Genomic DNA, 21,975 nt, shown 5'->3' on the forward strand with positions numbered 1-21,975 from the left:
TGATCAGCAGGACAGGGCATGAAGCTTCCCTGCCAGGCTAGGGGAAAGGAGCTGGATCACCCCAGCAGGCTGGTTCCCCAACCTGCTCTCCAGGGACAGCACAGCATCCCTTCCCTTCACTCCTCGTCCCTGTGGACAGCATATTCTCACCTTGAGAAGACTGGAAATGGCAGCTGGAATGTGGGCTGGAAATAAAAAATAAAAAAAAAATAAAAAAAAAAAAAAAAGAAAGGAAAAAAAGAAAATCTTGAGGCCTGTCCAAACCTACTCATGTTTATATTGGAGCCTGTGAGTGACATCAGAGCAGGGAGAGTATAAACACCAGCAGGACCTACTCTGGGCTTTAAAAACCTGCGAACACTGCCTCCAAACTGCCTGGGGGGTGATGTGCTGAAGTGGCACGGGGAGAGCAGCATGAGCCTCCAGCTGGAGAAGCAGCTCCTGTTCCTCTCCCTGCTCTGCATCCTCTCCAAGGTAAGGCACTCGGGGCACCGGGGCAGCTTCAGCCGAGGAGCCCCCGGAGAGGGCTGCAGGAGGGATGGGGTGTCACCACCCCTGAGCCCGGCAGCCGGGCTGTGCTGATGCAGGGGGCAGAGCTGTGCTCGGAGAGGAGTTTGGGATGAAGCAGCGGGGTCGGAGCGTTCCTGGGCCCGAGGCTCGCCGTGAATGCCCGGAGCGCACAGGAATGCCGGCAATGCGCTGCGCGCCCCTGCCGCTCTCCGCGCTCGGTCCCCGGCAGGCAGCGAGCAGCAGCGGGGCGGCAGCGGCTCCTCCAGGCTCCTCCGGGCTCCTCCGGGCTCCTGCAGGCTCCTCCATCCCCGCCCAGGCTCCCGAGGCAGGGGCCAAGCCACGAGCACCAGCCCTGGCATTACTCAGCTCTCCCCACTTCTCGGAATGCTCACGCCAAGCCAGTGCCTCCAATGGGATTTGGGTTGTTGTAGAGGTTTTATTAATTTTATTTTTTTTTTCTCTTGGACTCCGTGTGAAAGTATTTGCCTGTGCAGAGAACAGGAATGTTGAAAAATGTCGGGCATCTCAGCTCCAATTTCTAATTGCTGCCTGAATCCCCAGGCAGGGATGTTGTGGCCATGTCATGCCTATTTGACTCTTTTCCCAGAGTTCAGATCTCTGACAGAAGCCACATTGTCATCTAAAGACAAGTAAATTACAAGGAGCAGGGAGAAATGGATTTATGGCTTGGCTAATCTTTCTAAAACATTGATTTGTAATAACAACCTCCTGAAAGATGAAAAATGCCCTTGGCAAGCTGTAACAGAGCAGTGATTCCTGCCCCAGGTGCTCACAAGTGCCTGGAGAATCACCAAGGGCCATCGTGCTGCCAGCCCAAACCTGGCCACCACAGCCAGTCCCTCAGTCCCTGCCACATTAATAATGCTGCTCACTGGCAGAACTAGGACAAGACCCAGATTACCCCATCCCAATCCATATTTTAACTCCAGTTATTGGCACTGACACTCCTACAGGCCCAGGAAAAGCATCTGAACTGCTGCAAATGGGGAACAGATAGAGCAGCAGGAGCCACCCTGTCTGTCTGACTCATCATGTCAGACCCGGTGCCCCTGGGAGAAACTGAAAGAAAAAGAAAAGTGGTATCTAAAACCTACATGGTCTGGCTGAGCCCATTGATCTCCTGGCAGACTCAGCAGTCACAGCAGTACCTAGACCAGGGCAGGGATGAATGTTTTGGCTGCAGGTTTGCTGTGCTGGCCCTGCATCCAGCAGTATGTGCATGGTGCTGAGCAGCAGGGCTGCCAGGGGGCTCTCAGCACTGTCAGGCCAGCACTGGTGAAGAATTCACTCCCAAACTGCAGATTCACTAGCAGAGGATTCACTAGCAGAGGATTCACTCCCAAACTGCAGAGCCAGCTCTTGTGGCTTCAGGCTCTATGTGCAATAGCTCTGTCACATGTGACATGATGGGAGCCCAAGAGCTGCCTAAAAGAGCTGGTGGGGCCAGGGTGGTTGTGCAAGCAGGATGAGCCAAGGGTATAAAATCCACCTGCCCAGGTGAACTCCTGTGGGCACCTCCCTGGCAGACAATTGGCTGAGCAGGCAGAGGACTGCAGTGCACAGCCCTGCCAAAGGGATTACTCAGTCCAGGCACAAGGGAAAACAGCTCCCAGTCCTTGAAACGTGCCTATCTCTGGGCTCCTTGCCCAGTGGGCCAGGCCAGGTGAGGATGCTGCAGCCAGGGACAAGCAGAGGATGCAGCTGGCCCAGTGAGGATTGCAGTGAGCTCTGCCTGGCTTCAGATCCCCACTGCTGGTGCAATGTCCTGGTTTTGGCATGAATAAGAGCTCTTGAGACTGTAAGGAATGAGGTGCTGTGCACTCCCCACGTGAATTCAGGCGCAAAGCCACCTCTCCTGGGCTGGCCACAGCCTGCTGCCTTGGGGGCAGGCATGGGGGTGGGATGCTTTACCTCCCTCCCTTCCTCTCTCCCACAGGGCTGTTTGGGGCTGCTGACCTCACTAAATAACCACCACTGCCTGGGTTGTTCACCTTGTAACTCCATTCTCCTGTGTGTTCAGAGCAGTGGCACACTAAAGACCCCATCTTTCAGAGTGCTGAGCCTCTGAGCATCCTTGATTCTCCATGGTTTTCCATAGGTGCCCTTCAAAGGGGACAGTAGCTTTGTAGCTTTCCAGGATGCTTTGAGATATTCCCATAGATTTGGGGCCTCCCTTCACCAAAAATATGTCCCCATGGCTGAGACAAACTTACCTGGCTGTCCCAGTGACAAAAGTTACCTGGCTGTCCCAGTGACAAAGCAGCTGCTAGCCAAAACCACCCGAATGGATTCAGCTTTGCCCCCACAGGTTTGTGCCCAGCTGTGCCGGCGGCCCTGCTACTGTCCCTGGGTGCCACCGCGCTGTCCCCGCGGCTCCCCGCTGGTCCTGGATGGCTGTGGCTGCTGCAAGGTCTGTGCCCGGCGCCTGGGAGAGCCCTGCGACTTCCTGCACGTCTGTGACCAGAGCCAGGGCCTCGTCTGTGACTACAGCTCAGCACCTGCGGGGACAGCAGGCACCTGCAACTGTGAGCACAGGGTGTCCCCTTTCCCCGGGGGTACCCCCAGAATCCAGCCCAGCACAGAGCCCCGCTCCAGCCATGGCCTCACATGGCTACGGACATCCCTCAGCACCACCAGGGGAGGGGGTGAGGCTAGGAGAGCAGCTTTCCTGAGGATGGTGCATGCAGCTTGGCCGTGGGGCTGTGCCCCATCTCCTGCCAGCTCTTGTGCTGCTTTTTGGCTGAGAATTCAGGGTGGTTTCAGTGACAATGGACAGTGGGTTCCAGGGATGCCAAGGCTGGAGCCTGGGGGTCCTGCAGAGGAATCTCAGAGAAACTTTTCCCAGCCTGGAAATTCTGTAGGCAGGGTCAGAGCCAAAGGGCAGGGGGGTTCTCACAGCTTGTGAGCTGAAGCTTTGAAAAAACAGAGAGATGAAAAGCCAGGGAAGGGGAGGGGACTGAGTGATGAACATGCTGCTGCACACCCATGTCTGCCCTGCACACCACTTGATCAATTCTTTGATCCCCCCACCTCAATCCCTTTGTCCAGCCCCACAGTTACCCCCAGCACTGCCCCTGCCATCCCCATCTCTCTGTCCCTCTGTCCCTCTGTCCCTCACGGGCTCCCCTGCTGACTCTTGCAGTTGAGGACGATGAGGAGGGCTGCGAGGTGAATGGCCGGCTCTACCGAGACGGGGAGGTTTTCCAGCCCAGCTGCAAGATCCAGTGCCACTGCCTGGACGGGGGCTTCACCTGCATCCCGCTGTGCCAGGAGGACGTGCGGCTGCCAAGCCCCGACTGCCCCTTCCCCCGGCGCGTGGAGATCCCAGGGAAATGCTGCCCCGAGTGGGTCTGCGAAGGTGCCTGGGAGCAGCCCCTGCCCCGCGATGCCAGGGCAGGTGAGATGCAGGGCAGCACCAAGGAGGGGATGTGTGACGGTGTTCACAGGGGTTTTTGGTTGAGGGAAGAGATGAGGGTCTGACTCCATGTTTCAGAAGGCTTGGTTTATTATTTTATGATATATATTACATTAAAACTATACTAAAAGAATACAAGAAAAGATTTCATCAGAAGGCTAGCTAAGAATAGAATAGCAAAGAATGATAACATTCTGTCTCGGACTCTCTGCCCGAGCCAGCTGGACTGTGATTGGCCATTAATTACAAACAACCAACATGGACCAATCACAGATGCACCTGTTGCATTCCACAGCAGCAGATAACCATTGTTTACATTTTGTTCCTGAGGCCTCTCAGCTTCTCAGGAGGAAAAATCCTAAGGAAATGATTTCTCATAAAAGATGTCTGCGACAGGGATGCCCACGCGAATCTCTGGGGATGGCTCCTTCACCCCAGGCTGTGAAATGCCAGCAGGGGACACCTCCCAGGTCTCTTTACCTGCAGCACCACAGCGTGCACATCACCTGCCTCCAACCCCCTTTCTCCCGTGTCGTGTCTTGCAGCCCCCGGGGCGGTGTCCCCGCTGCTGCGGTACCCCTGCCCGCCGTGGGGCACGGAGTGGAGCCCCTGCTCGGCCACCTGCGGGCTGGGCTTTGCCAGCCGCGTGTCCAACCAGAACCGCCTGTGCCGCCTGGAGACCCAGCGGCGCCTCTGCTCGGCCGGGCCCTGCCCGGCCCTGCCCGCAGCGCTGCCCGCGGTGAGTGGGGCTGGGGGGCTGCTCCTCCGGGGGGCACACGGGTGATGACAAAGGGAAGGCCAGCAATTCTTACCTGTGGGCCCCCATCAGCCCTCCTCAGCCACGAGCTGAGCGTGTCTCAGGACACATAAGCCATCTCCTGAGACAGCCCATGGAGGTGCTGACCAGAATGTTGGGGTCTCTGGATGTTTGAATCCAGGAGCTCTGTGGATGTCACGCGGGTGAGCTCTGCCCCTACGGCCAGAGATGGATTTGCAGCTCCTGCCTGGCTCCCTGGGCACACACGGGAGGTGCTTCTGCCACCCTTCATTAGCCTGGCACAACCCCAGTGTGGACACAGTGCTACTCTGCCTTTCTGGTGTGCAGGTGGCACTTTCTGCCCAATTCTTTCCCCCTGCACTGCCATGCTACATGCAGGGTACTCACCACCAGCCCTCCCCATGTCCCCACTGATCTCCATTCTGCCTTTCCAGAGGGCAAGAGGAGGTCGTTTGTAGCTGTGCCCACCCTGGATTCACCCTGAAGGCAACGCCTCATCCTGCAAAGAGTCAGGCGCAAACCCATGGCACTGTGATTATGGTGAAGATGGAGGGTGTTTCCACTGGGAAAACAGAGAAGAAATGATGGACTTTGGCTGCAAAGGAGGCTGGAAACAGAGAACAAGATCCCTGTGTCACCCATCACCTGCCTCCTCTGCACACCCCGCTGCCCCAGGCAGGGGTACTGGGCAGCATTCCGAGTTCCTTAGGCTGAATGAAATGGGAAATGGGGAAATCCTGTTCCAAGCATAAACCACCCAAGAAACCAGGAATTGGTCTTTTCCTGGAGCAGTGAGGCTTCTGAAGAGGTGGGCTGCTTCTCTGCCACATCACACAGCTCTGCTTTGCAGGGACTTCGGGAGAGACCATCTCCAGCACCTGGAAGCCAAAATCCCTGCAGGGAACCCTCACGCCCTGGCCCCCCAGGGAGGGAGCAGGTCATCGAGCTCCCTGTGACTCCACAAGTCACTGCCACACCAGGCTGAGCTGCTCAGCCACGCAGGAGCTCAGCCAGCCCACGGTACCCACCCTGCCTTCTCGGGCACGGGCAGGGTCCTGCTGATGGCAGCTCTAACTCACCTTCCCCTCATCCCTCCAGAATAAACACGAGCCTTCCCGCTCTGCCTGGCCTCCTCCTCTGGTGGTTTGGCAGGGCTTCGGCAAGCCAGGAGCTCAGACAGCAGCAGACAGACCCGCCTGCCATCCAAGCACATTCCCCGCGAGCCGGGGCCAAGGGAGAAGCAGGGAAAAGGGAAAACAAATCGCAAAGATGAGTCGGGGCCGTCTCCCGACGGGCTGGAGCTGCTCCAGCCATGCAGGAGTCGGCGCAGGAGAGCTGCTCGGCTGCTCTGGCTGTACTTTGTCCCAGGGAAAAGTGCTTCTGGGTGATGGAAAGTGAAACCCAAATGCCCTCTAACGCCTCGCACAGATGTGCGGAGGGAACGCGCAGCTGGAAGGAGCCGCGGTTTGGGTGAGGCGTCCAGGTGAGAGATGGACTTCTTAGATGGGTATTTCTGGAACTAAAAATAAAGATGTGCTCGTCCAGGAGTGGAGCTTGCGTGTGCAGGGCGAGCCCAGCCCTGCTGCTCAGGGCCAGCTCAGTGGGCGCAGGAAAGTCCTGGCACAGGGTGGGGCAGCTTGGAGGCACCTCAGTTCAGGCTGCTTAGAGTAAGAGAAGGAAAAAGAAAACAATGTGAATCAAAGCACTGAACACAATATTACAATTTATTACATCCTGGGTTAAATCCTTCACTCTAACCCAGCCATAAGCTCTGCTGATGGCACAGCACTGGCCATAGCAGTGCCCAGGTCTCCAGTGCTGGGATGTGCAGGAGGGCAGGGCAGGGCATGGCACTGCTGCTGTGTCTGCAGCCACAGGAACAGCCTCTTAGCTCCCAAAAATCAACGCCCAAACTCCCCTGTAGCTCATCCCTCCTACTGCCAGGCCCACACTTCCTCCATTCCTCTGGGCTGGGATTTCCCCAGCGTGGTGCAGCACCATCCCCAGCTCACTGTGCTCCTGAGCAGGGCAGGTCTGGGGCTGAAGGGACCAGAGCCTGAATGGCAGGGGGAGCTCCTCTCTCCAGCCCAAGGAAAAGCCTCCCCTGCAGCAGCAGAAATGCAGCAGGCCCAAGGCAGCTCATTCATTCCCTCAGGCTCTGCAAGAACTGAAAAGAAAATGAAAGTAAAGGATGTGGCTCAGCCACCTCATGGGGGTAAAAAAAAAAAAAAAAGAGAAAGAAAAAAAGAAACCTCACTGCTCTTGCAGTAATATATTGCCTACAAAGAGAATTATTTACTGCAATCATCTGGTGCTCAGCCTGAATACAAATCATTAATTCTGTTTGATGTGGGGCACATGGTGAACCTCCACAAGGCAGCAAATTGCAGAACAAACAGCTTGGGTTGGCTTTTTCAGTTCTCTGGTGGCAATGCCAAACAAGTGGTGACCCAAAGCTCATGTAGACTTCAAACCTACCACAATCCTCGACTGACATGGAAAAACACATTGTGGGTACTGAAAATCCTGGTTCTAAGCCAGTTCTTGTTCAAGCATGTTGGGACTCGGCCACCAAGGCTGGGTGAGCTGCCGGGGCTGTCACACACTCCCAGATCCTGCCTAGCCACCTCTGGATGATGGTAAAAATCAGAAGGTCACTTTTTAGGCAGCAACCTGCAATTCTCATCTCAAACACAAATGACTCAACACACCTCTGCTATAATTATCTTTTTTTTTTTTTCCCTGCAGAATGTCTCTCTGATTCACTAAGCATCTAAATAATGAATTAATGATTCCAAATAAATCAGAGTTATTTTTCCCTATGAATACAGGGAAATCGGCTCTTGCAGTTTGATTGCTAGTCTCTCAATATTTCTCTCTAAAGCCCTGCTACCCTGGAAACGTGGTTATTTGAGGCTCTGACGCAGGGTCCTGGCTTTGCCTGCTCGTGTGGGGCAACAGAGGAATATTCCACCCCATCCACAAGTGATATGTAAGGATAAAAATCCCCAAACTGAAAGAAAATTCACTCCTATCCTCAAGGCACATCTGCACACAGCCTGGGATGCGCCAACCACACTCGTGAGCCAGTGATGAGCAGCAGAGCACAGCTCATTTCTGTGCAAGCACACGCAGCAGCTGAAGGAAAACTGTCCCGCTGGATGAGTAAACAACATGCATCAGAATTGCTGTTCCAAGCCATTCTCATTATTGATGATTTTAAATGCATAGAATTGGGTGAGAGAGGGCTGGATGAGCCCCTTGTTATAGGTGAAACATTTTCAGAAACTGAGCACAGGAATGCGGTGCTCAACTGAAAAAAAAGAATCAAGTAGATCAAATGTTTTTTTTATTTTTCCTGGAAACACATGATTCAGGTTTTGTGTTTGCAGGAGCTGTCTTGGCCCTGTGTTCTCATCCTGACATCAGCACTGCTGCTGCTTGCCAGAGCCAGGAGCCAGAGGGGAGCATCCTCATGCAGGATGTTTGGGCAGAGCTGGCAGTAGCACCTGGACTGTGAGTGACACCATGGGTCAAATGAACACCTAAAACACACAGGAGGCAGGCACAAGGGAAAAGCTCTGTGATTGTGCCTCCAAAGGGTCCAGGGAACAGGAGATGTGGAGGGCATGGGGCTCTCCCCATGGACAGAGATCCCCATGCCCTGCCCTGCTCCTCTCTTCCCACAGCAGGAGGCACCAACTCCAAGCTTTCATTCTTGGGACAGGGAAAGCTTTGCCCTCATTGCTGAGAGCAGCTCATAACCCTTCCCATGATCACAGAAGCCCTCCCAGCCAGCTGCTGTCTCTGCCTCAGTTTCCCTAAAGGTTGATGCTCTGGGGAAGTTCCTGTTCTTCTCGTCTTGCTGCCCTTCCACAGCTCCATAAAGTTGCTCTGCAAGTGCCACCCCGAGCCCAGGCTGCAGGAGCAGCTGAAGCACACAAAGACAAAGAGGGCAGGAGCAGGGCAGGAGCAGGGCAGGACGGGGTCACTTCCCTGAGGGGTGCAGCCCCAAGGACCCCCCTGATGCTGTCACTCCAGCGGCACACACCCACCAGAGCATCTGCAAACCGCAGCAAAGCCGTATCTTCACCACAAGGAAACAGTTCCACACTTCACCTTCTCGGCGGCACACCCATAACGGTGAGATTTTACTGCACCGGCAGGAAATAACACACGTTTCCCACCGCTTATCTGCTCCGGCAAGCGCTTTCTGAAGTCAACAAACACACTGGTACCCTCAACACTCAGCTAACCCCCATCCCTTCTGCCTCTTGGGCCTGCCCACCGTGTCCCCGAGCGTGGTCCAGAGGAGATGCTCGGCCGCTCCCGGGGAGGGATGGACGCGGGTCGGGATGGCTGGGCTGGACTCAGCCTCCCTCCTCCTCCTCCTCCTCCTCCCCACTGGCCGGTGAGATACCAGCCTCCTCCCGCCCCTGCCCGGATTCAATTCCCGGAAAGCAAGCGGACGCGGTCTCTCCAGAGCCTAGCCCTTCACCTCAAGCCGTTTCCCCAAGGTCGAAATGGCTTTTCAGGGTAAACCTCTCATTGCTTCCCCGTCAGCTTCCGCGCCTGCAGATCCGAGTGACTTCTGGCCCCGTTTATGCTGCAGCAGCGGCTCAGCAATGCGATAGGGGCTGCCCTTCCTCGGGGTCTGCTTTGGGGTCGCTGCTTTTAGTCCTTGGTCCAGTTTCGCATTATCTGGGTGTCTCCTGTGACGGGAAAGGAAGGGCACAGCCCGTCTCACGTCCTCCCTGCACAGGTCTGGACGGCTCGAAGGAGGAACGGGGAAAGAGTTCTTGTGCTTGGGGAGGAGATGGAAGTAGGCAGCAGGAGCAGCTGTAGGGAGGGGGCAGCTCCTGAGCAGGGCTCACTCTGCCTGTGCTGGGGCAGCCAGCCCGGTGCATCTCTGCCTGCTGGCACTGCCCGCGGCACCGGCGATGGCAGCAGGAGCCCCATGGAACACTTCCAGTGCCCTCCCGCTATTTGTGAGCCTCACAGCCAGGAGACAGGCTGTCAGGAATGGCAGGCTCATGGGGTGCAAGCTTCCATCCCCCGGTGTGGATAACTGGGAGGTTTCTCCTGACCGCGAGTGGGACAGAACAGGAACAGGCTGAAAGCTTTGGCTCTCCTCCTCAGGCATCCCTGTGCCTCCTCCCTTCCTCCTGCTCCCTGCAGGCACCCCGAACCAAGCCGGGGGTGACCCCGGCTCGGAGCGGGCTGGGGGAGGCGCCGGGGGAGTGGCGGAAGCCGCTCGGCCGAGGCTGCTCTCGGCACATCCTCCCCGTGTCCCGGGGAAAGTCCAGCGCCCTGAAGCCCCGGGCCGGGCTCAGCCGGAGCGGAGAGGCGAGGGGAGCCGCAGCCTGTGCCGGAGGACACGGAGCTGCCGCGGCACCGGTGCCCCCGAGCTCTGCCACCCTCTGCCACCCAGGCACGGCTGGCGCAGCCCCCGATGGCCGCGGACGCTCTCTCCACGTGGCCCGGCAATGGCACTCGGGCTCTTTGCCCCGTGGATTCCGCCTTCGCCCAGCGCTTCCTGCCCGCCGTGTACCTGACCGTGATTCCCCTGGGGCTGCTGGGCAACGGGCTGGGGCTGTGGCACCTGTGCACGGGGCCCCGGGAGGGTGCCCGCCAGCCCCTGAGCCTGCTGGTGGGCAACCTGGGGCTGGCCGACCTGCTCTATGTCAGCACCCTGCCCTTCCTCGTCAGCTACTACCGCCAAGGCAGAGTGTGGATCTTCGGGCAGCCCTGGTGCCGCATCACCCGCAGCCTCTTCCACGTCAACCTGTACGCCAGCATCGGCTTCCTCAGCTGCATCAGCATCCACCGCTACCTGGGCATCGTGCACCCGCTGAAGGTGCGAGGCAGGTGCCGGGGTGCCGCCTCCTCCGTGTGGCTCAGCGTGGCGGTGTGGCTCTGGGTCATCGCACAGATAGCTCCCGACCTCGCCTTCAGCAAGGCGGACGGCAACAGGACGGTGTGCCACGACACGACAGGACAGGAGCACCTGCACGTTTACTTGCCCTACACCTTTGCTGTCACCGTGACGGGCTTTGTCATCCCGTTCCTCATCATCATCGGCTGCTACTGCCACGTGGTGTTCGTGCTCTGCAGGAATGACAGCGTGGACGCCAGCCTCAGGAGGAGAAGCATCGGGCTGGTGATTCTCGTCATGGTTCTCTTTTCCATCTGCTTCCTCCCCTACCACATCTTCAGAAACCTCAACTTGTTTTTTCGCTGGCGGCCACCAGGGTCCTGCACACAGGCTTCAAAGGATGTCTATGTTTCCTACCAGGTGACTCGGGGCCTGGCCAGCCTCAACAGTGCCCTCAACCCCCTGCTCTATGTGATCACCAGCAAAGACTGGAGGTCACGAATGAGAAGCATCAGCCAAAGTGCCAGACAGTGTCTGAGGCCACCCTTCCGGAGCAAAACCTCTGGCCAGGCAGCTGAGGAGAAGAGGAACGACATTCTTTGTAAGGGGGAGGCTTCTAACAAGCTCTGAGGTACCTGACACCCCCCTGCTTCTGCCACATCAGCTTGTGCTTGGCGCCTCCCTGGGGGCAGCCCCCACCTGCTTTGCAGAGATGGTGACAGCAGCATCATGGGCTCTGTGCACACAAGGGATAGGCAGGACTGCCAGCATCTGAGAGAAAACTGGGACCAGATTTCAGAAGCAAAACTACTCAACCCGACTATTTTGGCTATGGAAAGAGATGATCACATTTGCTCCAGTCCACAGCATTTCCCTCCAGCCTCTGCTGCAGCAGGCTGAGCTGGTTAACATTCCCTTGCTTTCCAGCTCCTGTGTGACTGAGGGATGGAGGGAGTGACACCTTGTCCCTCCACTGCATCCTCCCTCCTCTACTGTACATGGGTTTGAGACAGCATTCCCTCTTGCACCTAAGGAGAGGTCCTGCATTGCAGAACAGCTGAGAGGGCAAATTTTTGCAGTGGAAGAAGAGCTTTGGAAATGGAAATATTCATTTAAAAATCGGGTTTTAAGTACATTACCAAGCTGTGCCAGTTCCTGGGTGATTGAGCTGTTTCAGGATCTGTGGGATCCTCTACTGCCCACCTCCTTCGCAGAAGAAAAAGACATTTTTGGCATCACTTCCTCTCTTTTGGAAGAGCACATAGCAGAACTAACAAATGGGCATTTTAAAGTTTTTGGAGGCTATTGGTCGGGGTTTTATTTTGGAAGGTGAATGACTGCAGTAGCCTGAACTACTGCTTTCAGCAGGAAAATGCCAAGAGAGTTTGCAAATCTTCAGGTGGGTGCTTGCATCTTGCATCCAGCCTTGAGAGGGCATTAGATATGACTTGTAAAAATTAGATGTGCAAATAAAAAGAGAAGCAGCCCTGGCATGAAGGCTTGTGAAGGCAGGATGTGATGGTGAGATTTATCATCACCAGGGGTGACAGATCTCTTCTGTTAAGGTTAACAGAGGCTCCCAAGCAGTATTTTCATTTTTATCTTGGTGTTACCCACTATGACCAGCTCAAACACTTCAATTCAATAATGTGATTTGCAGCAGCAGCAGCAGCTTTTGGAGGCCAGCTGAAGGAAGTGGACTGTGAGTTAAAATGAGCCCTTTCTGGGAAAGCACTGGCCCAGGGACGGATGTTGTGCTCTTTTCCTGACATTTATCTCTGTCAGCTGCTCCTACACAGACCCACCTTAGCTGGGCACAGGAGGGAGCACAGCTGGCTTTCAGTGCAGTTAATATGTCTGCAGTGCAAATAAACACCTCATGCTTTCACTTGTGAGTTGTCTGCCTTCTTTTAAAGCTTTATGGGAGCCTGGGAGCCAGCTGGCCTGCAGGCTGGAGCAGGGGCCTGCCTGCTCAGGGAGTGGTGATGATCTTCCCAGTGCTCTGCAGACAGAAAACTGCTGGGAGGCTGCAGGCAGCCAGTGGGGAGTGATCTGTGACAGGCACACACTGAGGAGTCAGCTCAGCACCACTCAGGGTGCTGAAATGTCTAGCTCCCACCTCATCCAGAGGAAAACCAAAAATAAAGCATAAATGCACCAATGAGATCTTCTCTCTCTCTGTAGGAGGAAGATTGAGACATTAGGATCAGACCTGGTCCCTGCTCCTTGCACACATGCTTCAGATCTGGGCTTCTCCAGAGCTCTGAACTCTTCTCCTTTCCTCAAAAAACACCCACGCCTCTGAAAGCTGTCCAGCTCTTCCATCTTCACACATGGATCCTGTCTAAGATGCTACAGCTCCCCTCTCAAAACCTCCCAGGGCTCTTTATCCCTGGAACCAGAGGGTGGGATTGTGCCTGGAGCAACCAGGGCAGCACCCAGCCTGTCCCAGGTGCCACCTGTGGCATGGGAAGAACTTTTGGGACTGGGTAAACAGGCAGGGAAGGCAGAGAGCAATCATAATTGTTCTTCCCCTTTTCCCAACACTCTGCCAGACATTGGCAGGGCCACCCACAAGCATTTGCTGCTGGCAGGAAGGGGCCAGTGTCACTGGAGAAGCTGTGCCATGGTTACCTCCTGAATCATCACCCCTTTTGGGCTCCTGCCTTATGACCAGCGGAACATTCCCCTTTCCCTCCCTTGGCTATCTGTTGCCAGACTCTGAAGATGTCTAAAAGCAAGTGAGAGGAATCCCACCTGTGGTATCTCTTCTTCCCACAGCCTCTCTGCTGCAGCAGCATGGAGCAATGGTCTTGTCTGCAAAATCAAGCTGAAAGCAGATTTTTAACTCCTTTATCAAGATTAGACCCAACCAATAAATCAAACATGGTGGGAATTCTCCTCCTGACACTAATGGGATCAGGATCAAGCCTGGAAATTTGGCAGCATTTCTTGCTTCATTAAATAAACCGCTCTTGGTTGAGGATATGTTGCAAACGCAGTCAAGGTTTGTTATGTTACTGAAAACTTTTGAGCTGACAGCCCAGGGAAGCCAGTCAGGCAGAAATATCAGGCACACATACAGATGCACAGATGTACAACCACTTTTTTCCTCCAAAATGCAGAACTGGTTTGTTTTTTTGGCATGCAAAACACTCTACAAGAAGGAAATATTGCTATCAGCAACATCTAAATGCATAGAACTCAACTCTGATTAATTCTTTATTTCATTTTGCACAGATTAGATAAAATCAGGCTCTGACTCAGTTCAGGGGTGTTGATATGGCCAGTGGAGCCCTGATTGCTGAACAAGTGTGGGTTGGCTGCCCTGTGCTGAGGATGTGGGCTCGTGCCTTTGTGTCAGAGACTTCACAGCCCGGGAGAGGGGAGCTGCTGCACACAGGGCTGGGGGTGCTGGGGACATCACAGTGGCACTGGGGAGGTGCACAGGTCCCTGTTGGACAAACAGGCCATGGCCATAACATGAGAACCCTCAGCCCAGAGCATGTGTGAAGCTGGAGGAGAAGCAGCCAGAGCAGGAGGCTCCCACAGGATTTGGGTCCCCATTGCTCCAGGCACCCAGCAGTAGGACTTTGGTGGAGCATCTTTTACAGTGTGGTGGGAGGCTGCAGTGTGCACAGAAAAAGGGGATGAGTCACTCAGGTCACTGATGAAAGGTCACAACACCCTCAGACTCAGTGAGAGCCATTTATTTCTTCATTGCTGAAGTACCTTTGGCTGCAGTGACAACAGACCTGACAGGTTATCTTATTTACCAAGGGTATCGATCAGACTGGGAAGGAATAGTAGATGCAATTATCCAGGTGAGCTCGGAAAAATAGTAAATATATCTGCCACTGGGGTGCTGTTGGTGAATATTTTAATAAAAGAGAAAAAGCTGAGTCTTTGTCTACACTACACGGAGTGCTCTGGCATCCGAGGGACCAACAGCTTGTGCAGAAGAGAGCAAATCACAGAAATAGAACAACACTTAGCGTGCCTGCGTGAAGCCATCAGTCCAGTGCCCCTCCTGCGGTGCCTGCAGTTATAAATAGGTGATGGATGCCGCGCTGCGCGGACCGGGGCGGCGGGAGGGCAGGAGCGCTCGGCGGCTCCGGCCCCGCTCGCATTTGTATGTGCGCTGCACAGCGACTGCGGTGCACCCTGCGGGCACCGAGCTGTCCTCGAGGACTCGCCCAGCCCACGTTTAAAAGAGTTGTGGCATTTTTTTTACGCCGTTCCTTTAAATATCCCCCGCAGCAAGAGCTCCTTGCCCCGGATCGCTGCTCGAGGCAGGCGCCAGCACAGGAGCGGGGCAGCGAGAAAGCCCCGGGAGATGCTCGGTGCACCACGACTTGCGCTGCCTCCTCAGCACCCTGGGAGGAAGCTATCATTTGAATTTTGCCCAACACCTCCGTTCTGTCATGAGCAGGAGACGCTCAGATCCGATCTGGCTCCCTGAAGAGCCCTTCGTGCCAACGCACAGCCCAGCCAGCGTGAAATTCTTCTGCTTGTTTGGGCTTATGGGCAAAAAGTTTACCCTAAGGAGCATCAGAGAGCTCCCAGGCTTTCCAAAGGCACCACAGCTCCTCCTTGGAGAGGCTGCTTCCGTGCTGTGCTCAGGACATCCAAGGACAGGAGACAGATTAACCCTGTCCTGGCTGCTTTGCTCAGATGTGGAGGTGCAGGGGTGCACATCTGTGCCCAGCAAAGGTGGGGAGAGCCACCCACCACAGCTCCCAGGCTGCTCCTACCAGCACAGCCCACCTTGCAGAACCTCTGTGTGTCCAGTGCAGGCAGTGGGGGACAGTCCCATGGCAATGGGGGGCTGCTGGCACGGAGGAGAGCTCAGGGGCAGTTCACTGGTGGGAGTGCCAAGAGCCAGGAATTCTCACTGAATGAAGTATTACTTGGTTGGGAGGCACAAACCTCTCTTTGAAAGGGTGTAGTGCTGGCCACACAGTGCCATGCTGAGAGCCCAGAGGAAATGGGGGGCAGTTCCTTTGGGATGCAGCTCCTCCATGAGCCTGGGGCAATCCAAGACCCCAGCATGAGATGCTGCAGCTTCCTCAGGGCTGTTGGAGGAAAGAATCTTTCTGTGTGCAAAGCTGAAACAACAGATCCATCCCTGGAGCCACTATCCCACTGCACTGAGCTGGGATGTGGGAAAAGCTCTGGCAGGGTGCCCCAGGGCAGACACCAGCAACACAAGGGCCACAGTGAGGGAGAGAGTCTTCATGAGCTGAAACTTTATTTTCCTTTCCAGTGGGGCTTGTAGAAGCAGAGAGTGGCTCATGGACAAAGCAGCAGATTCAGCTGGGAGAACAGGACACATCCTCTCCCAAAGGCATAGCACAGGGATGAGTGCTGGACTTGCAGCCTCTCCTGCCAATCCCAGCCTGGGGAAGGTTCTCCTTGCCTCCATAAAGGGGGCTGCTCACACGTGGTTCTCAAGCCAGAGACCCCCAAATGGCCATCCCTGAGCCTGTGTGGAGATCCCAAGGGATACCCAGAGCATCACCTCCTGTCATTGCCTCAGCTCCTGCCTCAAGAGACACACAAAGCACCTAGAAGTCAGTTAAATGTTTCAGATCACAGAAAGCTTCTGGTTTATTTCTCCATTTACCTCAGGTGGTTTGTCTGCCTCCAAAAAGCCTATTGTTAATTTAATTCCCTCTGACACATTCATGGCAAATCTGGTGTCCCAGTGCCTGGAACAGTTGTGACTCCTGTGCCATGGTTTGCTGTGTCCCAGGGACACCACACAGCCCCTGAGCATGGCTGGAAAAGGAAGGGCCAAGGCTGGAGCAGGGGACAAGCAGCTGGGCCAAGCAAACACGGTGATGTTTTTGCATTTGCAATGTAGAGAGGATCTGTCTCATCTCCCCAATTAGTCCTTCCAGAGAAAAGCCTGGAGAGAAACAGCTGGAAACTCTTTGTATATAAACAAGACTTAGTAAAATCTGCAGTTTTAAGGTGGAGGAAGAAATACATCCCTAAAACGGTGCTTACACTGCAAGAGAAAACAAGATATTTCATTTTGTTCTGTTCATTCCCCACTGGGAACCTGCTGTGCTGTCAGGCATGGGCAGCAGGAGCACTTTCACAGGGCATTTACAGCTCCCTTGGCTGGGAAATCGCTTGTGGCCCCAAACCCAGAGCTGTTCTGGCCACTGGAGTGTGGGACCAGCCACGGAGCATCGCTAGCAGGGGAAGAAAAATGAATCTGGGAGGAATCAAACCCTGCATTGAAATAAGCCGGTGCCTGGCTGGGAAGCTCAATCAGCCTCTCAGCACCGGTTCTTCAGAGAAAAACAGGAAAGGACATCTTGAGTTTTACTAATAAATGCACTTTTCTCCGGTTGAAGTCGTGGGGCAGCGGGTTATTTTTAGCATCGAAAGGAGCCATTTGCTGTAAACTGTCTGCCCGGGAAGCGGAGCCCGGGGGGCCGCAGACGGGACTGCGGCAGCGCCCCGGCAGCGGCCCCTCACGGCCCCGGCCCCACACGGCCCCACACGGCCCCACACGGCCCCACATGGCCCCGCACGGCCCCGGCTCCGAACGGCCCCGCACAGCCTCGCATGGCCCCGGCCGGCCCCTGCCCCGCACGGCCCCACATGGCCCCACACGGCCCCGGCCGGCCCGGAGCGGGGCTCAGCACCCCGGTTACCCACACACTGAGGCAGAATGGAAATTTTCCAGAGTAGAAATCCATTTTGATTTAGGTGAAATGTACATCTTTAAGTCTCTAGCTTGCTGTTTAGTCTGAGTGCCTGTTCTCACCAAGGGCCTGTGCTTGGACAGGCTGCTTCAGCCAAAAGACAAGAGATAAGGGGGGTCAGACAAAGCAGAGCAACCTGATAAAGAAGAATTAGAAGCAAGTGTCACGCGAAATCAGTGAAATAAATATGTATGAACCTATTGTGAAATTGAATGCATATGTATTTGAGAGGGAGATAAAAAGGGATCTAGAGTTCCCAGAGGTACGCATGTCATTTTAAGGGAACAATTCCCACATGCGTCCAGTACTGTAATAAACATACCGGCTTTACAACTTTCACAAAAGTTGTAAAATTTTGTTTCTCTCCTCAAATCACCACCTCTGACCCTGCCTGAGGCACATCCAGGCAGGCACAGGGGCTGCCTCCTGCCCCACCAGCCCCGGTGGGGAAGGACAGTGCTATGGGGTGGGGAGGGCCCGCTGAGCACACCCAGCATGCAGGCAGAGACCCCTGCACTGAGGGCACCCAGCATGGCAGAGCCCATCTCTTGTGGAAGATGAAACAGGAAAACCTTATAAATATGATTGTCTGGCAAAAGATTTTGAGAATATAGAAACTATAAGCGAGATTGAAATGAAAGCAAGCTTTGAGATACCTGAGTTACTGAACAACGGGAAAACAACCCCTTACGCTCTTACCCTCTTACTCTCTTACCGTCTCATCCTCTCTCCCCCTCTCTTCTCTCGGGCCTGCTCTGAGCTGTGTCTGGCAGCTCCCAGCAGGGCCCTGCCCCCAGGCCCTTTGCAATAAACCCCAGGTTCCAGACCTGGCTACAGAGATCTCTTATCTCTGTCTGTCCCCACCGTGCTACCCCCCAAGCTCCTACACTCATCCCTCCCCCTGGGGTGTCCCACAGGATCCCTGCAGCTGTCCAGGACCTTTCCAATCCCTGCAGAGCCGTGCTACCATGCCTCCTAGGACAGGGGCAAAGCTGTCAGCGGGGGAACCCTCCCTCACATATTTGTAATTCCTTCCCAGAGCCTTTGTCCCCCCAGGCCTGACCTTGCTGGCAGTGCCCCCAGGCTGTGATGCAGGGCAGTCATTTATAGCACCGTGATGCTGCTGGGAGCAGAGGCATGTCTGGGCTCCAGCCCTGCTCTCCCTGAGGCCATGCTCCTACACTGAGGCTGTGCTGGGGGCCACGGCAGCTCAGTTCCAGACTCACCTCACCCAGAAGCAGGACCCTTCTCCAGACACACTCCCAAAGCCTCTCTCCTTCATCCCAGGGATCCAGGGTCTCCTAGCAGTGACTGATCCACTCTGGCACCAGCAGCAGCACCACAGACTCTCCCAGCCCCAAAACCCAATCCTGACTGGCCAACAGCTTTGATTTAACAGGCTCTCAGCAAATATTTCCACAGATTTTTATGTAGAGGCATTATGATTTTATCTTATTATTTTATAATTAAAGCCAAGATCCTCAAACAAAATAAATGAACTGAACTAAAGCGTCCAAGATCAAGAAGTTGCTAAAGCAGAGCAGCACCTTTCCCGTTTGGTTGCGGTCCAGGCACTTTATGGCAGGTACTTTGTGCCTGGCTGATGTTCAACTGACAGCTTTCCAAGCATATAAAAAGCCTATTAGGCTGAAAATAGAGTTTGTGACCATCAACTCTCAAGAGTGCTGTCAGCATTTCCAGCCCAGGTCTGCTTTGTGTACAAGCACTGGCAGATCAGGCTGCTGGGGGGAGCAGGGTGGGAGGATGGGGCTGTGTGTCCCCTCACAGAACCCATTTTGGGTAGGAAAGGTAGTTGGGAAAGGCTTTCTAATGAGTTCTGGGCTATTAGGAGGTGGCATGATGAGCTTTAGCCTGGCTGGTACTGGGTAAAGTGGTTGAAGACAGTCACAGGTGGAACTGTGTCCAGGTGCTCTGGGGTTGGAAACCTGGAAGTCGCCTCCATGGGAGAGCACGTGGAGGCAATCTGCATTTACAACCAGTTTACATCCAATGTTTCATTGGTTCCCTTGCTGAGCTTCCACATCACAATGCAGAGCAAAGTGCCTGCAGCCATCCAAGCTCCAAAGAGCCCAGGAAAGAGGCAGCAGGAATTCTCAGAGCCCTGGGAAAGCTGTGAGCTTCCTGAGCCTGCAGTAACTCTGAGCGTGGCCAAAGGACAGCTCCAAGGCAGCTCTAGCATGCAGGAGGATGTTTTACAGGATGATTTGTGGAGCAATGGGACAGAAGCAAACTGTCCATCCAGCCTGGAGCAGTCAGGGGTGCTGTGTCTGCAGAGGAAGGCATTGCCATGGCCCTGCATGCAGACAGGAGGGATCTCTCCCTGTGCCCAGCTCATGGTGCTGCCTGGCTGGGGGCAGCCCAGCAGAGCCTGGAGTCTGCTGTGGCTTAAGGACATCACCTGGGCACCTGCAGCTGGTTGTTATCCATACCCTGACACCTAATACTTTTTGGAAATTAACTAATCTATTGCTTTAGAAATACCCTGTGGCTTTGCCGGGCTATCTATAATCGAAGTGTAAGTGGCATTAAAGCTAGAATAGCTGATGCTTTTACTAAAGCAAACAAAAACATCAATTTGGTGTTTAAAAATAACCAAAAGAAGCAGAGTACATCAGGATGCTCCCCAAGCCCTCAGAGAGCTGGAGCACCTTGCAGGTGAAACCAGGGAAGGGGCTGACACCTGGTGGGGTTTGGGATTGACTCAAGCAGACCCACATAACTGGTTCCCTGTTTAGTGCTTTTCATCTGAGACTGCTAAGCAGCTTTGTTTATTTCAATCCATTAGAACTAGAAAAGCTTTTTAATAAACTCCCTGCCAGCCTGGAATTAGTAGATGTGGGCCAATTAGACACATTAATTAGGCACTGGTTTAAACACAGATGAGGTTTGACTTTGTTTACCAGCCTCAGAGGAAGCAGCTTCTCAAAGTTCACCTCCAAAGGATTGGGGAAAAGGCACATTCCCTCCCTGTCACAAGCACCTCCCCACACAAACACAGCACTTGGACTTAGGCTTTATTTTCAGAGCTCCTGCTTTTTCTTTGCCTCCCCATGCAATAAAAATGAGACATTTAATCTCATAATGCAACTTCTCACTGAAAATCAATGATAAAGTACATTATCTTGCCTGCCCTGAGCCCACGGCTCCAGCTTGACCTTCCTCAAGCAGAGTGAAGTCCAGGGAAACACAAAGGATGAACTTATGGTTTCCCAACAGGAAAGTGTGAAACTTTCCTGTGTGTCAGGAGAACAGGACAGGATGGCTCCTCAACAGCCATCTGACACAGTTTGGTGTCACCCATCCCTGTGATCACTGCAGGCAGGAGAAAGCAGTGTGTGAGCAGTGAGAGGCAGAGCAGGCTGTATCCAGCCTGAATTTTGAAGCCTCCAGTCCCACTCCAAATACAGCCCTGGCTTGTTACTGGGGGATTCTCATTAGCAGATGGATCCTGCTACTCTTTTTCCCGTTGAGCAGCATTTATTCTACACCTCTGACCTTCAAAAGGTCAAAGCAAGCTCCAAAAGGAGAAATCAGTGACATCCCAATCTCTGTAATTCCCAGGGCAGCAGGGAAAGGCCATGCTGAGGGAAGTTCCAAGACACTGCAAGGTAAAGATTTCTTCTGGGATCAGGAGAAGACCTTGAATCTAGTCAAGGTCAGCCCACCACAAACCACAGAGAGGACAGGGCTGGCAGAAGGGAGCACTGAGAGCTGCTCATACTGTGTCAGCAGAGATGCTCCTCCTGTCCCCAGTATCCCCAGCCCCACAGAGGGGCAAATGCCACCCACAGACCCCTCCCTGTGTAGGCAGCACCTTGGGAAAGCCATGCTGTACCATCTCTGCCCAAGCACTGCTGGCTCTCATCACAAACACAGGTCTGGAAACAAACTGTGCAGGATTTAGTTGATGATCAGCTGAGATTGATGCTGCTCCTAAAGAGACTGGGCAAGCACCTTGTGCCTGTCACCCACTGGTGGAGAGCATCTCCCAGGGTTTTCCTGGCTGTAACCTACAATGGCATGTTGGCCCAACATCTGCACAGAGCAGCTGCCTTTCAATAACAGGCTACAGCATCAAATACCACCCAGGGACCCCAGAATTTCATCTGCAAGGCACTGCAGGCCCCAGAACCCGTCCTAAAATATGTGTGACAGGCACCCAGAGATGCAGTCATCATAAGATCTCCTTCCTCTGCAACAGAAGCTCAGTCAGCAGCTCTGGCTCCTGTCTCCAAGGTGGGAAGTCATTGCTGACCAGTGGAAAAAATTACCAGTACCAGGTGAAGTGCATCTTCATGAGCAGGAGGCCCACACATGCCTGGGGCTGGAGGTTTGACAGCATCCCAGGCCCTGTTAGGAGGGCTGAGAACACAAAGCAGACACATTCCTCCAGCAGAGGCTCTGCCCCATGATTTAGGAGCCTGCAAGCTCTGAGATGTTGAGCAGCACCCGACAGCTTTGCTGCTCCTGATGGATGCTGGAGTCTATTTTTTCTCCAATAACAACTTTCACTAATGGTGCTGGCACAGAGGCTCAGCAAGGAGGAGGGAAATGGCAAGTGGCCAGGGTGAAAAAGAGTTCACAATTACGGTAGGAAAGGCCACTGTGTCCCTTTGCTGGCCATGGCAATGCT

The 21,975-nt window shown here is 54.3% G+C and overlaps 2 protein-coding genes across 2 annotated transcripts; both read left to right on the forward strand.

Annotated features, from left to right (window-relative positions):
• Window positions 1-414: 414 nt before the first annotated feature.
• CCN5 (cellular communication network factor 5) lies at window positions 415-6,642 on the forward strand. Its single transcript, XM_059480974.1, has 5 exons — window positions 415-474; window positions 2,840-3,056; window positions 3,674-3,928; window positions 4,492-4,685; window positions 5,159-6,642. Exons 1-5 carry the CDS (start codon window positions 415-417, stop codon window positions 5,180-5,182), a joined length of 750 nt encoding a protein of 249 aa, XP_059336957.1. The 3' UTR covers window positions 5,183-6,642.
• A 3,212-nt stretch (window positions 6,643-9,854) lies between these two features.
• Window positions 9,855-12,487, forward strand: LOC132078592 (P2Y purinoceptor 1-like). The gene has a single exon (XM_059480833.1). The coding sequence runs from the start codon at window positions 10,177-10,179 to the stop codon at window positions 11,227-11,229; it is 1,053 nt and encodes a 350-aa protein (XP_059336816.1). The 5' UTR covers window positions 9,855-10,176; the 3' UTR covers window positions 11,230-12,487.
• Window positions 12,488-21,975: the final 9,488 nt, after the last annotated feature.

This window comes from Ammospiza nelsoni, chromosome 12, assembly GCF_027579445.1.
Source record: "Ammospiza nelsoni isolate bAmmNel1 chromosome 12, bAmmNel1.pri, whole genome shotgun sequence".
Taxonomy (NCBI): domain Eukaryota; kingdom Metazoa; phylum Chordata; class Aves; order Passeriformes; family Passerellidae; genus Ammospiza; species Ammospiza nelsoni.

Excerpts from the sequence above, each read along its gene's own strand:
- CCN5 (XM_059480974.1), top strand. The coding sequence starts at position 415 with ATGAGCCTCCAGCTGGAGAAGCAGCTCCTGTTCCTCTCCCTGCTCTGC. Across the intron at positions 3,057-3,673 it reads GACAGCAGGCACCTGCAACT|TTGAGGACGATGAGGAGGGC; the intron begins GTGAGCACAGGG and ends TGACTCTTGCAG. Across the intron at positions 3,929-4,491 it reads GCCCCGCGATGCCAGGGCAG|CCCCCGGGGCGGTGTCCCCG; the intron begins GTGAGATGCAGG and ends CGTGTCTTGCAG.
- LOC132078592 (XM_059480833.1), top strand. The coding sequence starts at position 10,177 with ATGGCCGCGGACGCTCTCTCCACGTGGCCCGGCAATGGCACTCGGGCT.